A 17,440-nucleotide genomic window follows, 5' to 3' on the forward strand; every position below is an offset into this window, starting at 1 on the left:
GTAACTAACACTTTCTTTTAGAAATCAAGCTCAAATGCGTCCATAAAGTTAAAATACTACTACCACGACGGGGTGTACATGACTTTCTTTGTATATTGAACCCCTTTTCTTCCGCTATACACAAATACTTGTTGGTGAAGACGTAAAACTGCTAAAAAATGCGGTGTTTAGTAAATGGATATTTCTAAACCACTAATTTTTACACTTGATCTCCGTGAGTGAGAGTAAAAAGATAAGCATCCCCTTTTCTCACCCCGGCGGAGGTTCGAGTCCTCCCTCGGGCATGGGTGTGTGTGTTTGTCCTTAGGATAATTTAGGTTAAGTAGTGTGTAAGCTTAGGGACTGATAACCTTTGCAGTTAAGTCCCATAAGATTTCACCCACCTTTTCTCACTGTCCGTCAATGGTATACCAGTCAATTCCCAAACAAAATTGACGATATATACAGGCCAAATTTTTTGCTTCCTTTGCAAAGCATGGACTTACAGCTAGTCTTATATGAAGTGGAATACTAGAACTGAAATCTAAGAAGTATATTTTTCGATTGGGAAATTTTGGTGATCTCTACCACACCCCAAAATTGGTAGATGTCTGTTGTCAGTCTACTGGGACTATTATACAAGGTGCTCAGAAACAGTCTGAAAAGTTTGTAAGGGTGTTGCGAGGTAGATTGTGCTGAGAAATCATTGTTAAAAAATTGATGATTTGTTCCGTTTCCGAGTTAATTAGGATTGAAGTTAGCCAATCAAGGCGGTTACGCGCGCAAGTTCAAGCGGCTCGTCATTTGCAATTAGTGTCAGTTGGTCTCATAGCGTAGATGATAACGCACGAGACTGCTCAGCCTTTGGCTCGGGTTCGATCCTTACTACCTTCCCATGTCCCATTTTTGTATCGCTCTCTTGTTCGGTTTTAGGAAACCAAATTAAGAACACGTTTGGTGACACCGTTTCTGGTTGGCCGCTTGAATTTTCGCGTGCAAAGTTCTGACTGGCTAACTTCAATGCAAACTAACTCGGAAACAGCGCATCGTATCGAATTTTTTTCTTAACAGTTATTCCCTGCCTTTTACACAGTTCCTGACGACCCTGTACAAGGAAAACTCATGTCTGTAGCTGACAATCGATATCTGTGGTTTCTGTTCGTGGCCCGCTAATGTGTGAACATGAATGTCAGAGAGCGTAATTGTGCCAGAATACCCTGGACTAAAGTGCCGTCTGCGTTGCTTTAAGGTTCGTGGCATGCGGCGGAGACGGATGTGCTGTTCTTTGCTGGGAACGCTCAGCTGCCGGATCCAGACAGTGTGTTTGGTCGCATGAGGTCCAACCTGGTCAGGCTCTGGTCAAACTTCATCAAGTATGGGTACGTATAGCTACATCTGCTTTGTTCCTGAGCTAATACCCTCCAGTAAGTTTCTATACACATTACAGTCTATTCAGATATTAAGTCACTTATTAACTGAGTCAGGATTTTTTGTCAGAAATACGTTTATTACAGTAACAATGAGGAAGCTGTGAAGGAACACATACAGACAATAATATTGATAGTGTTAGATCAACACCATAAACATTGGCTAAAGAGAAATTCGGTGTAGGAACATTTCTAACAGTTTTTCACAATTTCTTTCTATCTACTCAGAGCTGTTCCCCAAACATGACTATACTGACTAATATTTATCTGATCTTAAGGTTTATGTTTTTGGATGTTAGCGCTGCCGCTGTGTTTGGGCTATTCTGCTGCTACATGAAATGTCATTTCATTAATCATATAGACGAGCATTATACAGTCTCCAGATTACTATATTTTACAATGTTGTAGAATATCATACAGTCTATTCTTTCAAGTACTGTGACAAAGTTATTTAAAAGCTGAATTTACATAAAGTGATTTTTTTAACGTATGACTTTAACTTTGTGTATTTATACCCCAAAAACTGAAAATATGACTGTATAAAAAGTATGCTACCAAAATTTTTAAAGAAAACAAGGAAAAATTACTTTTACACTTACAAGACTGCATTGCAGTCAATGATGAAAACCACCGTGAGGTTCTCAATCGTAAAAGTGTGACAATTCCTCCTAGACAAGGTTCTGTTCCACGAAAAAACGAGTTGCATTGTTTACAATCTTTGATATTTAAATGAAGCCAACTAATTCACTGTGAATCTACCAGGAACCAATGCAGGAGTTTCTTCGTTCAAATAATAGCAACAGTACACACTGCTTTGAAAACTTGGTTTCCTTCAAACAGGAACCGTCCTCTTTTCACAACTGCATCGCTCTTACTTCCGTCTACCTTTCTGAGACCCGCAAGTACACCACCAAATTCGCATATTGCTTCAGCTTAAAGCAAATCAAAAGTTAATCCCAGTTGTTTGTGGAAGATTGTTTGATGGAACTGGGGACTGTCTGTCATAAGACAAAATGAAACAAATACGCGTGTATTTATTTTTTTATTCTTCATGACCCTTCTCAAGGATTTTTACCTTCGTCCTCAGATGGATACACTATATCAAAAAATTCAGATGTGAACCACTGTATCCATTCAAGGATGATGACGAAAATCCGCGAAACGCATTATGGAGGATTAAGATAAAATTGACTGATAGAGATTTAGTTTTTGTCGTAAGTCAGTAGCTACTAAAGTGAATTGTCAGCATAATATTCAGTGTTATTTAGCCAAGGATCAAATTCTCCTGCCGATGGTACAAGAGGATAGGGTTGCTTCCGGATCCATGTTGTGAAAAAATTCATTTCTGCGTGGTGCTTTAACAGAAGTTTTTTTTGCCGTTGTCGGTCAGAGCATCAACACTGCCAAACACAGACCATAGTTCCTCGCAGATACGACGCAACGTACGAACGCTGCAAAATACATGAATCATTTTAGACTATCTTGCTACTCTTGGCTGCTCTTTCCGTGTGTGTAAGCCAATGACTGCTGTTTTAGTGTATATAGCCACGTCAGTCAAAAGTAGAACAATATTTTTATATCATTAGACCACAGTAGTTCTATTGATTCCAAAGTATAGCAGTGAAGGAACGGCTAACAGTTTCGAACTCTTGGCCATTTAGGGAGAGTGACAGAGGATTCTCCCTGTCTTGTCGATGTAACAGTAACGACAGTTCGAATATTCCGATCAATCCAGTTACATTCCTCGCCCCCCCCCCCCCCCCCCCCCCCCCGCGGGTCCGGGGATTAGAATAGGCCCGAGGTATTCCTGCCTGTCGTAAGAGGAGACTAAAAGGAGTCCATCCCCCTCACGGGGGTAGTTAGCGCCTGCGTCCGGAGACGGACGGTTCCACGACCTATAATTGTGGTCTTTCTGGTTTTTCACTTCTCGTTTCTTCCTTCCTTTTGTTGGTTCCTTTCCTTGCTCTTCTCCACCTCACTGTCTTCCTTACTCTTTCCCTTGACTTCTCCTTGCCTTCTCATTGCCTTCTTTTCCTTGCCTTCTCATTGCCTTCTTTTCCTTGCCTTCTCATTGCCTTCTTCTCCTTGCCTTCTTATTGCCTTCTTCTCCTTGCTTTCTCATTGCCTTCTTCTCCTTGCCTTCTCTGGTCTCCGCCTCGGCGTTTGAGACAGTCTGTCCTCTTTCTCCCACTCTCTCTTCTTTTTCCTCTTCTTCCTTCCTCCCTGTGCGTGTCTGAAGGCCGACCCACGCGTTCGCACGCGTAGCCGGTGACGGGGTAACGCGTAAGTCCCCGCCCTGGGTAGACATGTAAGGCACGCGCGTACCCCCTGGTAAAGGCCAGGCCCGGGGAGAGGTGATTGCCTGAGCTGATACCTTCTGACCATGCCGATTGGTCCCTCCGTCTGTTTCTCGGGAGGTGTGACCTGAGGTGTAAACATTCACCTAAGGCGGGAGTGCCCTCTGAGAGGGTCCCCACAAGGAAGGAGCGCGCCATCGGAGACGCTGGCAATTATGGGGGATTCCTCCGCAATGGATTCTACTCCATCGCTTTCGACTTCTGCCCAAAAACGGAAACGTGACCGGCCACCAGTGACAAAAGTACTACTGCCTGCCCCACAGTTCCTCGTCGTTTCTCGATCTGAGGACGGAAAGGATTTTTCCTCTGTCAACCCTTTCGTTATCCAGAAGGGTGTAGATGCCATAGCCGGATCTGTCAAATCTTGTACCAGGTTGCGTAACGGTACCTTATTACTAGAAACTGAGAGTGCCTTTCAGGCACAAAAACTGCTTCGGGCCACACTCCTGTACACGTTCCCTGTCCGGGTGGAGGCCCACCGAACTTTGAATTCGTCTCGTGGTGTAGTCTATACTAGCTCCCTCGACGGATTGACTGACGAGGAGATTCAATCTTTCCTCGCTGAGCAGGGCGTGACGGCTGTCCATAGGGTCATGAAAAAGGTCAACAATGACCTTGTACCGACCCGGACACTTTCTGTTCGCCCCTATGTCCCGACACCTACGCGCTGCTACCAGTGTCAGCGTTTCAATCACACTCGACAGTCTTGTTCCAATGCGGCTAAATGTGTCACTTGTGGCAGGGATGCCCATGAGGGTGACTGTCCACCTCCGTCTCCTCGTTGTGTGAACTGTCAGGGTGACCATGCCGCATCCTCCCGCGACTGTCCTGTCTATAAGGAAGAACGCTGTATCCAAGAAATTCGGGTCAAAGAGAAAGTGTCCACCTCGGCTGCTCGCAAGCTATTGGCTAGTAGGAAGCCCGCGCTGCTCCCAGCGGGGAAATACAGTACTGTCCTCGCCTCTCCTCGGACTACCAGGGAGGTAGCAACCCAGACATGCGATCTGATCTTCAGCACCACGGTCGTCCGTTCGGCCAGTGCTAAGATCGCGCAGTCGACGTCTCCTCTTCCTCCCATCACCCCACAGACACCAGCCCCTTCATCAGCTTCTGCTAAGACGAAGACCCCGAAGTCAGATGCACGGGCCTTCAAGAAGGAACCATCCCGTGCAGACTTCCTACGTACCTCGACCTCCCAGCCTTCGACCGGTACTTCCACCAAACGTCCTTCCAAAAAGGCTCATAGGAAGCACAGTTCTCCTTCTCCGCCACGGCGCATTTCTTCTCCTGCGCCACCCAGCGGTTGCCGCCCCAGGCCGTCATCCGTTTCGCCTGGCCGCACCGCTGGTAGCCGAACATCTGGCCGTTCACCGGCGGAGGAAACTCCCCCTCCCGGCCATCCTCCCGAGATGGCCGATGAACCTATAGACCCAATGGACGATGACTGTCCGCCTACTGATAGCGGCGGCAGTGCTCGCTCGAAGCCAGGCCCTCAGCGGCCTTCGAGGTGACCCCTTCTTTCATCTTCCTTTTCTTACGATGGCACTTATTCACTGGAATATTCGCAGCATTCGCTCCAACCGAGAGGACTTGAAGTTGCTGCTCCGCTTGCACCGTCCGCTCGTCGTAGCCCTCCAGGAAACGAAGCTACGCCCATGCGATCAAATTGCCTTGGCACTCTACACCTCTGTGCGTTTTGACCTACCCCCTGTGGTAGGTATCCCGGCTCATGGAGGGGTTATGTTGCTGGTCCGGGATGATGTTTACTACGCTCCCATCACGTTGCACACCGGCCTGCAGGCAGTTGCCATCCGCATTACTCTCCCCACTTTTACGTTTTCCTTTTGTACCGTTTACACTCCATCGTCATCTACCGTTACCAGGGCAGACATGATGCAACTTATTGCTCAGCTACCTGCACCATTTTTGTTAACTGGAGACTTCAATGCCCACCATCCCCTTTGGGGCTCTCCAGCATCCTGCCCGAGGGGCTCCTTGTTAGCAGACCTTTTCAACCAGCTCAATCTTGTCTGCCTCAATACTGGCGCCCCTACTTTTCTTTCGGACACATCTCACACCTATTCCCATTTAGACCTCTCTATATGTACTCCCCAACTTGCACGCCGGTTTGAGTGGTATGCACTTTCTGATACGTATTCGAGCGACCACTTTCCGTGTGTTATCCATCTCCTGCAGCATACCCCCTCTCCGTGCTCCTCTAGTTGGACCATCTCCAAGGCAGACTGGGGGCTCTTCTCTTCCAGGGCGACCTTTCAGGATCAAACCTTCACAAGCTGCGATCGTCAGGTCGCACACCTCACGGAAGTCATTCTCGCTGCTGCTGAATATTCCATCCCTCACCCTACTTCTTCTCCACGTCGCGTACCGGTCCCCTGGTGGACCGCAGCATGTAGAGACGCTTTACGTGCTCGTCGACGTGCTTTACGCACATTTAAACGCCACCCTACAGTGGCGAATTGTATCAATTATAAACGATTACGTGCTCAGTGTCGTCGTATTATCAAAGAAAGCAAGAAAGCCAGCTGGGCTGCTTTCACAAGCACCTTCAACAGTTTTACTCCTTCTTCTGTTGTCTGGGGTAGCCTGCGCCGGCTATCTGGCACTAAGGTCCACTCACCAGTTTCTGGCTTGAAGGTCGCGAATGACGTCCTTGTGGCCCCTGGGGCTGTCTCCAATGCCTTCGGCCGCTTTTTCGCAGAGGTTTCGAGCTCCGCTCATTACCACCCTGCCTTCCTCCCCCGCAAACAGGCAGAGGAGGCTAGGCCACCTAACTTCCGCTCCTCGAATTGTGAAAGTTATAATGCCCCATTCACCATGCGGAAACTCGAAAACGCACTTGGCCGATCACGGTCCTCCGCTCCAGGGCCTGATTCTATTCATATTCAGATGCTGAAGAACCTTTCTCCTGCGGGTAAAGGTTTTCTTCTTCGTACATACAATCGCATCTGGATTGAGGGACATGTTCCCGCATGCTGGCGCGAGTCTATTGTTGTCCCGATTCCTAAGCCGGGGAAAGACAAGCACTTGCCTTCCTGTTATCGACCTATCTCGCTTACCAGCTGTGTCTGTAAAGTGATGGAGCGAATGGTTAACTCTCGATTGGTTTGGCTGCTCGAGTCTCGACGCCTACTTACCAATGTACAATGTGGATTTCGTAGGCGCCGCTCTGCTGTTGACCATCTGGTTACCTTGTCGACCTTCATTATGAATAACTTCTTGCGGAAGCGCCCGACCGCGGCTGTGTTCTTTGATTTGGAGAAGGCTTACGACACCTGTTGGAGGGCGGGCATTCTCCGCACCATGCATACATGGGGCCTTCGCGGTCGCCTCCCTCTTTTTATTCGTTCCTTTTTAATGGATCGACAGTTCAGGGTACGTGTGGGTTCTGTCCTATCCGACACCTTTCGCCAGGAGAATGGGGTGCCACAGGGCTCAGTTTTGAGCGTCGCTCTCTTCGCCATCGCGATCAATCCAATAATGGATTGCCTCCCACCTGATGTATCAGGCTCCCTTTTCGTGGACGATTTTACCATCTATTGCAGCGCGCAGTGTACACGTGTCCTGGAGCACTGTCTTCAGCGTTCTCTTGACCGTCTTTACTCCTGGAGTGTCGCCAATGGCTTCCGTTTTTCTGCCGAGAAGACGGTCTGTATTAACTTCTGGCGCTACAAAGAGTTTCTCCCACCGTCCTTACGACTCGGTCCCGTTGCTCTCCCAATCGTGGAGACAACCAAATTTTTAGGCCTTACGTTTGACAGGAAACTTAGCTGGTCTCCACATGTGTCATATTTGGCCGCCCGTTGTACCCGTTCTTTAAATGTCCTCCGTGTTCTCAGTGGTATGTCGTGGGGAGCGGATCGAACCGTCCTACTTCGTCTATATCGGTCGATCGTCCGCTCCAAGCTGGATTATGGGAGCTTCGTATACTCCTCTGCACGGCCATCCATCTTACGCCGCCTCAACTCCATACAACATCGGGGTTTACGACTTGCGATCGGAGCATTTTATACTAGTCCCGTAGAGAGTCTTCATGCTGACGCTGGCGAATTGCCACTCACCTACCGGCGCGATATACTGCTTTGTCGGTATGCCTGTCGGCTACTGTCAATGCCCGACCATCCGTCTTATCGTTCCTTTTTTGACGACTCTCTTGACCGTCAATACGGGTTGTATGTCTCTGCCCTGCTACCCCCTGGAGTTCGCTATCGTCGCCTCCTTCAACACCTTAATTTTGCACTTCCTGCAACCTTTAGAGTGGGCGAGAGCCACACACCACCTTGGCTCCAGGCTCAGGTCTGCGTTCACCTTGACCTCAGCTCGCTCCCAAAAGAGGTTACCCCCGGTTCGGTCTACCACTCCCGTTTTGTGGAACTTCGTTCGAAGTTCATCAACATGACTTTCATTTATACAGATGGCTCTAAGACCAATGACGGGGTCGGGTGTTCCTTTATTGTTGGGGCACAAAGTTTCAAATACCGGCTCCATGGCCATTGTTCGGTCTTCACAGCTGAGCTCTTTGCCCTCTACCAGGCTGTTCTTTACATCTGCCGCCACCGACATTCTGCTTATGTCATCTGCTCCGATTCCCTGAGCGCCATCCAGAGCCTCAGTGATCCGTACCCGGTTCACCCTTTCGTACACCGGATCCAACGCTCTCTTCAGCAGCTGGTGGACGTCGGTTCTCCGGTTAGCTTTATGTGGGTTCCTGGCCATGTCGGTATCCCTGGGAACGAAGCTGCAGATGCCGCGGCCAAGGCTGCGGTCCTCCAGCCTCGGACAGCTTCTTGTTGTGTCCCTTCGTCCGATTTTAGCAGGGTCATTTGTCGGCGCATTTTATCGCTGTGGCATGCCGATTGGGCTGCACTTACAGACAACAAGCTTCGGGCCTTAAAACCTCTTCCCGTGGCTTGGACGTCCTCCTCACGCCCTTCTCGGCGGAAGGAGGTAGTTTTGGCCCGGTTAAGAATTGGACACTGCCGGTTCAGCCATCGCCATCTGCTGACGGCTGCGCCGGCGCCGTTCTGCCCATGTGGGCACTTGCTGACGGTTCGACACATTTTAATGTCCTGTCCAGATTTTAACACACTGCGCCTAGATCTTAACCTGCCAAGTACTTTCGATGCCATTTTAGCGGATGACCCACGAGCAGCTGCTCGTGTTCTTCGTTTTATCAATTTGACAAACCTTTCTAAGGACATTTGATGATGCTGTTTTTTAATCCTATGCCTGTCAGTCTGTCTTTTATCGTGTTTTCCCTTTTAGTTGTTGTTGTCAACTTGTGCCTCGCGGTGCATTCTTAGAGTAGTCAGGGCGCTAATGACCATTGAAGTTGTGCGCCCTAAAACCACAAAAAAAAAAAAAAAAAAAACATTCCTCGCCATTTTACACCGGAATATCTTTCTTACCGCATCTTTCGCGAATTCTATTGACGGTTTCATTAAAACATTGACAAAATTTTCACAAAGTTGATTCCTGTGGTGTGAAAAGAAGCGTAATATGTAATGTTATGCTTTAATAAAATTAGGAGTGTTCCAAAATATTTGTATACACCAATTTTCACAGGAATGCAATTTAAAAATAGAAAATAGACTCTATGTCTTAGTTATCCCATATGGTCCAGTTTAGTTTTGAACAGAGAGAACTGTAACCAAAGAAGAACACACAGCATCTTTATTGTACTTAAATTGTTTCTCCTAGATCCCTGCTTCCGCTATCCGCTAGTAGATTACAGTACACAGTTGCGCGCGCGCACACACACACACACACACACACACACACACACACACACACACACACACGAGAGCAGAATATATCAAAAGCAAAGATATAAACATATATGTAAATTATTGATACGTTCTTTTCTAGTGTTAAAAATGAAGCTAGAAACAAATGGCAAATGACGAAGAAGTCAGAATTCTCATCCTCCATTCCACAACTAAAGTACAATATAGACACCAGTATATGAGCTTTTTGCACGTTTTGAATTGTTTATGTATTTTGACTACGAAATTTCTACAGCTGTCTCTGCAGAATATAAAAAAATCACTGTTCATACTTTAAAACATCCATTTACTTATAAATTACACGAAAATAAACTATTACCAGGAATTCAATAACACAATATGTTTGGCATAAATTTAGAGGTAGACAGGAGCTCCATGCGGCACCATACAATCACAGCATGTCTAAAGGTGATTTCCTTCACTGTTGCAGAACACCGTCTCCCGACGGCGAGACAATTGACTGGCAGCCCTTCACGACGTCTGCGTTTATGTACATGCACATCACGGACGATTTTCAATTAAGTGAGAATGTCAACAAGGAACGTATGGAATTCTGGCATGAAAACATTCCGTGGTGATCGATGATGTAGCGAATTACGTAGCGAATATATTTGTGTGATAAATTTTTCTGTCAACGTCGTAGACTGAGTCTCACACAAAATAAACAGTTTCTGTGGCGTATTACCTGTTGGCTTTCGTCTCGAGATTCTCGGCCGACGCTTGATTGACATTTTTTCTTACATTTCGCGAGCATGAATTGCTGACATTGCGAAAGGTCTACTCTCCGTTCCTGGTGGCGGTTTCTTTGACAATGCCAGCCATCTGTGCTGGTGAAACATCCGGAACATCACTAAGCAAACGTCAGCCGAAGATTCCGACGCGAAAATGACAAGGCAATAAGTCAACGACCCTCAACAATTTTGTTTCTATTGCACTCATTCTATTCCCCTTCAAATTTCTCTCCAAAATCTGAAGGCCTAGAAAAGCGCATAAGTCTGTTAATTTAACGTAATGGGCAGTTTTTGCTGTTGGAGCTCTGTCGCAACTTTTGAGACGACTGAATGATAACAGTAGTGATAGTCTCTTTAAGTTAATAAATTCGTTTATTTCACCATCACAAACCACATATTCTCTCTCTATACATATAACTAATTTCAGGCCATTATGCCCATCTACGGGCAGCGGACCGAAACTAGTAATTAAGGGTAAAAAATTTGCAATCTTTGACGGTAAAATAAACATAGACTAGCACTATATATTTCCCATCGCTGTGTATAGAGGATTATATAAGCGTTCATTAAACTTTCGTGATCAATAAAAAGGTTTAATAACCAAATAAACATTCCACAGTTTGCGACACTACACAGAGAGCATGACATTATAAAGAAGAAATGCAGTGTTTATGGAGACCTTTCAGCAACGGGCGTTGCAGAAAGCCAGTAAAAGACCACCCTGGTGGTATCGTTATGTCGATGATATTTTCATAGTAGGGACACACGGTGCAGAGAGTTAGATACCTTCGTGATACATCTAAGCAGTATCAACCCGAAAATCTAATTTACCGTGGAGACGGAAAGTAATGGGCAACTGAATTATTTTGACGTGTCAGTTGTCTAGCGCGAGGGCAGCTCATTGAGCCACAGGACATATAGACAAGCCAAGCACACTGACCGTTGCCTTCATAAGGATTGTAACCACCACCCCAGATAGAAAAGAGGTGTGGTTAAAACCTTGGTACGCAGGACATACACGTTCCGTGAACCGACTTATTTAAAAGATAATGTTGATCATCTACGGTCGATATTCAAGAAGGATGATTATTCTAACAAGGAGATGGACAGAGCTGTTTGCCCTATAAAAAGAATCAGGATCAACGAGGAATAACGGCCGCCCGTGGGGAAAGTTTTCGTTTCGTTCATTAACAATATTACAGAATGCACTGGAAAAGTGTTGAGCAAGTATTGCGTGTAAATAATCTTCAGACCCACCAGGAAGTTAAAAGAATGTTTAAAATCGGCAGAGGATATACAACATCCTCTGGCTACACACGGAGTATTTAAAATTCCTTGTAGCTGTGGACTGGTTGACAATGGTACCCCTGGTGCCACGAAAGGAAGTGTTAGCACCCGTCACGTGGAACACAAGAGGAACTGCCGTCTGGAACATACGGATAAATCGGTTATGCTGGAACATGTCTACCAAGAGGGAAGTGATGGAATAAAACATAGTGAAATGAGCGTCATATCGAAAACATCGCATTATCATGCGCGCATTATCATGTGTAGAGAGGCTATCGAGATTTATAAACACTGTAGTAATTTTAACAGAAAAGAGGAAACTGTTAAATTAGATAAAATTTGGGTGTCAACCTTGTACCGTAAGAATAACTATCGACCACATTCAATCGAGGATGTTGGCATTACCAGAGATAATCTCGTAGACGATATGATCTGTTGCCCTATACACTGCCTCTGGCATTCGGTACTCCCTCGAGTAATGATTGCAGTTCGCAGTTTTACATCTGAAGCCGTCTGCCACAGTTGGAGATGAAACGGCCTATTTGCTGGAAGTTTCAAGTGAAGTCAGTACCTGCCGTGAGAGCTTACACTGTATTATCAAATGCAATAAGTAAGTCAGTTTTAAAAGCGTATACAAGATATTCCTCTAAAGTCGAAGAGAAACAATAAATGCCCGCATCTCGTGGTCGTGCGGTAGCGTTCTCGCTTCCCACGCCCGGGTTCCCGGGTTCGATTCCCGGCGGGGTCAGGGATTTTCTCTGCCTCGTGATGGCTGGGTGTTGTGTGATGTCCTTAGGTTAGTTAGGTTTAAGTAGTTCTAAGTTCTAGGGGACTGATGACCATAGATGTTAAGTCCCATAGTGCTCAGAGCCATTTGAACCAGAAACAATAATATTATGCAGCTTATATTTCTTGATACATTAATTTCTAACTGCTTAGGGGTCTGAAAACTTGGAGAACATGAACATAAAGCCCATCTTATTACATTAAATTTATATTCAGACAGTTGAATTTGTAATTCATGCAACAAATGAAATTTCCTAAGACCCTAGTGCTAGTGGTCGTAATGTTGCAGTTTTTCAAATTGGAGCTTAAGGGGAACAGATTGTGTAGGGTTGTCTCATGATAACTGCAGATCGCGGAATCGCAGCGTTTGGCCGCCCTTCCTGTCACGTAATACTGCATTCAGTACCATTCCTCGACTAATCGTACTCCTAACATTCTCCAAAGTTTCCGGGACTGCACCAGCTGAGGCCCCATTTGTGATTCTGGGAATACGCTCAGACGTGGCTGCGTCATATTGGTATATAGGGAAGATGTAAACTGACTCCACGAAATTACAGTTTTCAGGATCGCAGATAAATGCAGTCTAAAACTCTTGAAGTTATTTTGCCAGAAAAGGTCCTACCTTGACAGAAAAAATTAAAACCCCTTCTTCGCATGTTCATGGTTTTTTAACAATGCCTTCTTTTTTTACTTGAAGGAAACCGTTCGGTAACAAAGAGTGATAATTTGGCAGCTTATAATCTCAGGTCACATATTGGTAACGGTCTGGCTTCATTTTAGTTATTGGTCAAGGCTGCTTCAAATTTAACCCACCACATATAATCAGAAGAATTTTCAGTAAGCCAGGAGGTCACTTGTTGCTTTTGTTTGATGTACTTCAGGCCATGCACTATTGTGTACGGAATGGAGCTAATGTAGAAAGCATTTAACACAGCCGGAGAGCTGTATTACTTAGTGATGATTCGTCGTGGTGGCCATAGTTTGCGCTCTATGGTGTCTCAAACCATGCAGTGTGATGTGTCATATCGTGTCAAGGTACCCAAACTATGTTTTTGGCAAAAGATAGTGCACAAAGGGTTGACTACTTTGCTTTAAAGCTAATACTGCAAAACATATTTATCTATTGAGATACAGTCGTGATCATAGTTTCTTTTGAAGGAAAGACGACTTATGGCGTTTGTGAAAAGAGAAGTACAGTGACATGTAGTGCTGTTCAGGTAAGTAAAGCTTATTTTAATTTCATAATTATGAAAGATGAAAACATATTTACTGTGAGAGCTTTTGAGTATCCCACAAACTAGGACGAAACAAAAAGAAATGTGTGAGCAGTAAGAAATGAAGATACAGGGTGACACAGAAAAACAGGAACATTTCCACATTCCAATAAAACTAGAAGTGATGAAGGAAAGAAATTGCATTCATAGTAATTGAAACATTACAGCTTTACTATTTACGAAACATTGATGGCATTTATCACTTTTTAAAAATTGCGTCCATTACATGACGTCCTCCTGTACGAATACATTCTTGAAATCCGCTATTGAAATTTCTCTTCCACCGCTGCAGCATCTCAGCTGGGATACTGTGAATCGCATCTATTTTAGGTTTCTTGGTCGAGTCGTGTAGACTTCGCTCTTGAGGTAGCCCCACAAGAAAAAATCACGAACGGATAAATCTGGCGATCTGGGGGTCAGGGAATGTTACCGATTCGTGAGATCACACGGTTGCCAAACAGTTCTCGCACGTATGCCATTGATTGCCGTGCAGTGTGTGATGTCGCTCCGTCCTGTTTAAACCAGGCCTCTTGAACGTTTGGAAAGTTGTTCAATGCAGGTGTAACGAAATTTCGTAACATCTCCACGGAACGATCAGCATTGACAGTTATTGTGTTTCCCTGCTCATTTGCAAAAAGATACGGTCCGATAATCCCATGTGATGAAACACCACACCATACCGTCACTTCACTAGCGTGTAAAGGGTGCTGATGGACGCCATTAGCATTTTTGTGTTTGCCCAGTAACTGTAGATCTGTTTATTCACATAACCTGTGAGATGAAAATGTGCCTCATCTGACATCCACAACTTGTTTAGAAATTCATCAAAATGGTTCAAATGGCTCTAAGCACTATGGGACTTAACTTCTGAGGTCATCAGTCCCCTAGAACTTAGGACTACTTAAACCTAACTAACCTAAGGACATCATACACATCCATGCCCGAGGCAGGAAATTCATCGTCATTGTTCATTTTTGTTATCATTTGTAATCGATAATCGTTGTCCTTCACTTGTTGCACCATCTGTAGTTTGTATGGATACAATTTTAAATCAAGATGAAGAATGTTTGCTTACGAACTGAACGCCGTGGGATCCGTAAGACAGATTCACGTACAACATCAATGTTCGCTGGAGAAAGCACACTTCTTGGTCATCCTGTTGGTTTCTTCTTGAGGGCAGATCCAGTCTCTTCAAAGTTACTAATCCAACATTTTACCGCGTGTTTCGACGGAACAGCATCATGACGTCCCAACTTACAAAAGCGTCGGAACTCCCTCTGCACCGCTACCAAACTGTGATTGTTTTTATAAAAGATTGTTATGGCTAACGCACACTGTTGTCCGTTCCACTGATCTATGATTACTGAAGTGGCGGACTGTTTACTCGCTAACTTTCACGAATCCACAGCGCTGCCACCCGCTCATGGCTGCCACTACTAATTTCAAACATTCCCGTTATTCTGTGTCACCCTGTACATCGGATACTTAATTTTCAAATGAGACGATAAAGTCAGAAATGATCTAATTAGCTGCTGTTCACTTGCTCTTACGCTATCCCACGAACCATTTAGTAGCAGTGCTTATGGCAAGTAGTTTGTGATGTCTGTCATTTGATTCGATCCAAGTTACACTCTTTCTAATTACATTGTTGTCTAAAGGTAACACATGGCCTGATTTATGGGATACAAATGAACGGATGCCACTTTTGATGTTTGTACATGAAGAATACGTAGAACAGTAACATTTTTTCTCATCTGACAAAATATTAAAACGTCCTTCGACAAAATAAAATTGGATGACGAATTTGCAGCAGAGAGTCCGTGCCAACATTGCTAACAATGGGATTCTGCATCACGATAATGCGCCATCCCATACTGCTCTGTCAGTTCAGCAATTTTTAACCTCAAATTTCAGTTCGTGCAACTTCTTTCTACGAGGTGCATTCAAGTTCTAAGGCCTCCGATTTTTTTTCTCCGGACTGGAAAGAGATAGAAACATGCGCATTGTTTTTAAATAAGGCCGCGTTCATTGTCAATACGTCCCAGAGATGGCAGCACCGTATGGCAGATGGAATTTTACCGCCAGCGGCGAGAATGAGAACTGTTTTAAATACTTAAAATTGCGACGTTTTCCTTACTTGAACAGCGTGCAATCATTCGTTTTATTGAATTTGCGTGGTGTGAAACCAATTGAAATTCATCGACAGTTGAAGGAGACATGTGGTGATGGAGTTATGGATGTGTCGAAAGTGCGTTCTTGGGTGCGACAGTTTAATGAAGGCAGAACATCATGTGACAACAAACCGAAACAACCTCGGGCTCACACAAGCCAGTCTGACGACATGATCGAGAAAGTGAAGAGAATTGTTTTGGGGGATCGCCGAATGACTGCTGAACAGATCGCCTCCAGAGTTGGCATTTCTGTTGGTTCTGTGCACACAATCCCGCATGACGACCTGAAAATGCGAAAAGTGTCATTCAGGTGGTTGCCACAAATGCTGATGGACGACCACATGGCTGCCCGTGTGGCATGTTGCCAAGCAATGTTGACGCGCAACGACAGCAGAATGGGACTTTCTTTTCGTCGGTTGTGACAATGGATGAGACGTGGATGCCATTTTTCAATCCAGAAACAAAGCGCCGGTCAGCTAAATGGAAGCACACAGATTCACTGCCACCAAAAAATTTCGGGTAACCGCCAGTGCTGAAGAAATGATGGTGTCCATGTTCTGGGACAGCGAGGGCGTAATCCTTACCCATTGCGTTCCAAAGGGCACTACGGTAACAGGTGCATCCTACGAAAATGTTTTGAAGAACAAATTCCTTCCTGCACTGCAACAAAAACGTCCGGGAAGGGCTGCGCGTGTGCTGTTTCACCAAGACAACGCACCCACACATCGAGCTAACGTTACACAACAGTTACTTCGTGATAACAACTTTGAAGTGATTCCTCATGCTCCCTACTCACCTGACCTGGCTCCTAGTGACTTTTGGCTTTTTCCAACAATGAGAGACACTCTCCGTGGCCGCACATTCATCAGCCGTGCTGCTATTGCCTCAGTGATTTTCCAGTGGTCAAAACAGACTCCTAAAGAAGCCTTCGCCGCTGCCATGGAATCATGGCGTCAGCGTTGTGAAAAATGTGTACGTCTGCAGGGCAATTACGTCGAGAAGTAACGCCAGTTTCATCGATTTCGGGTGAGTAGTTAATTAGAAAAAAAATCGGAGGCCTTAGAATGTGAATGCACCTCGTATTTCCAAGAGTCATAACGGCGGTCAAGAAACAACATTTTCAAATAACACAAGACATCCAAAAAGCTGTGACGAGGGTCTTGGAGGATATTACAGAAGATGAGTTCCAAAAATGTTACCATAAATGGCAGAAGTGTTGGAAAAAGTGTGTGCAATCAGAAGGGAACTACTTTGAACGAGACAACACTAAAATTGACTAAAACGGTAAACAACATGTTTTTTCACACCAGTCTCATTACTTTATTGTCGCACCTCGTATATACACAAGAGCCATGTTGCTCGATCCTGTTTGTTCTCCATTTTTCGCCTATTTGTTCTTTCTCGCCTGTGGGTCCACGTATGTATAACTCGCTGCCTGTACTTTAAGGTTACAATATATTGTTAACTAAAGTCTCTTATGTTTCCTTTCCAAAAAACCTCTGCCCCCACGTGAAATTTATTTAAAGATAATAATAATATCGCTGTCGATTGCTCATCTGGCTTCGACTGTTTTGGTGCTGTTGAGTCCGCCATTACGTATACTAAAGAATATTTCAGTGTTTGC

General features: G+C 45.1%; 1 protein-coding gene across 1 annotated transcript in view; it reads left to right on the plus strand.

The window, feature by feature from the left end:
- The window catches only part of LOC126095147 (acetylcholinesterase-like), a 104,736-nt gene extending 94,251 nt beyond the window's left edge, over nucleotides 1-10,485 (plus strand). Inside the window, exons 9-10 of the mRNA XM_049909867.1 lie at nucleotides 1,229-1,358; nucleotides 9,998-10,485. Coding sequence (XP_049765824.1) covers nucleotides 1,229-1,358; nucleotides 9,998-10,145 — 278 coding nt within the window. The 3' untranslated portion in view covers nucleotides 10,146-10,485. The remainder of the gene's footprint in view (nucleotides 1-1,228; nucleotides 1,359-9,997) is intronic.
- The last annotated feature ends 6,955 nt before the right edge of the window (nucleotides 10,486-17,440 follow it).

Source organism: Schistocerca cancellata, chromosome 8 (genome assembly GCF_023864275.1).
Source record: "Schistocerca cancellata isolate TAMUIC-IGC-003103 chromosome 8, iqSchCanc2.1, whole genome shotgun sequence".
NCBI classification, from domain to species: domain Eukaryota; kingdom Metazoa; phylum Arthropoda; class Insecta; order Orthoptera; family Acrididae; genus Schistocerca; species Schistocerca cancellata.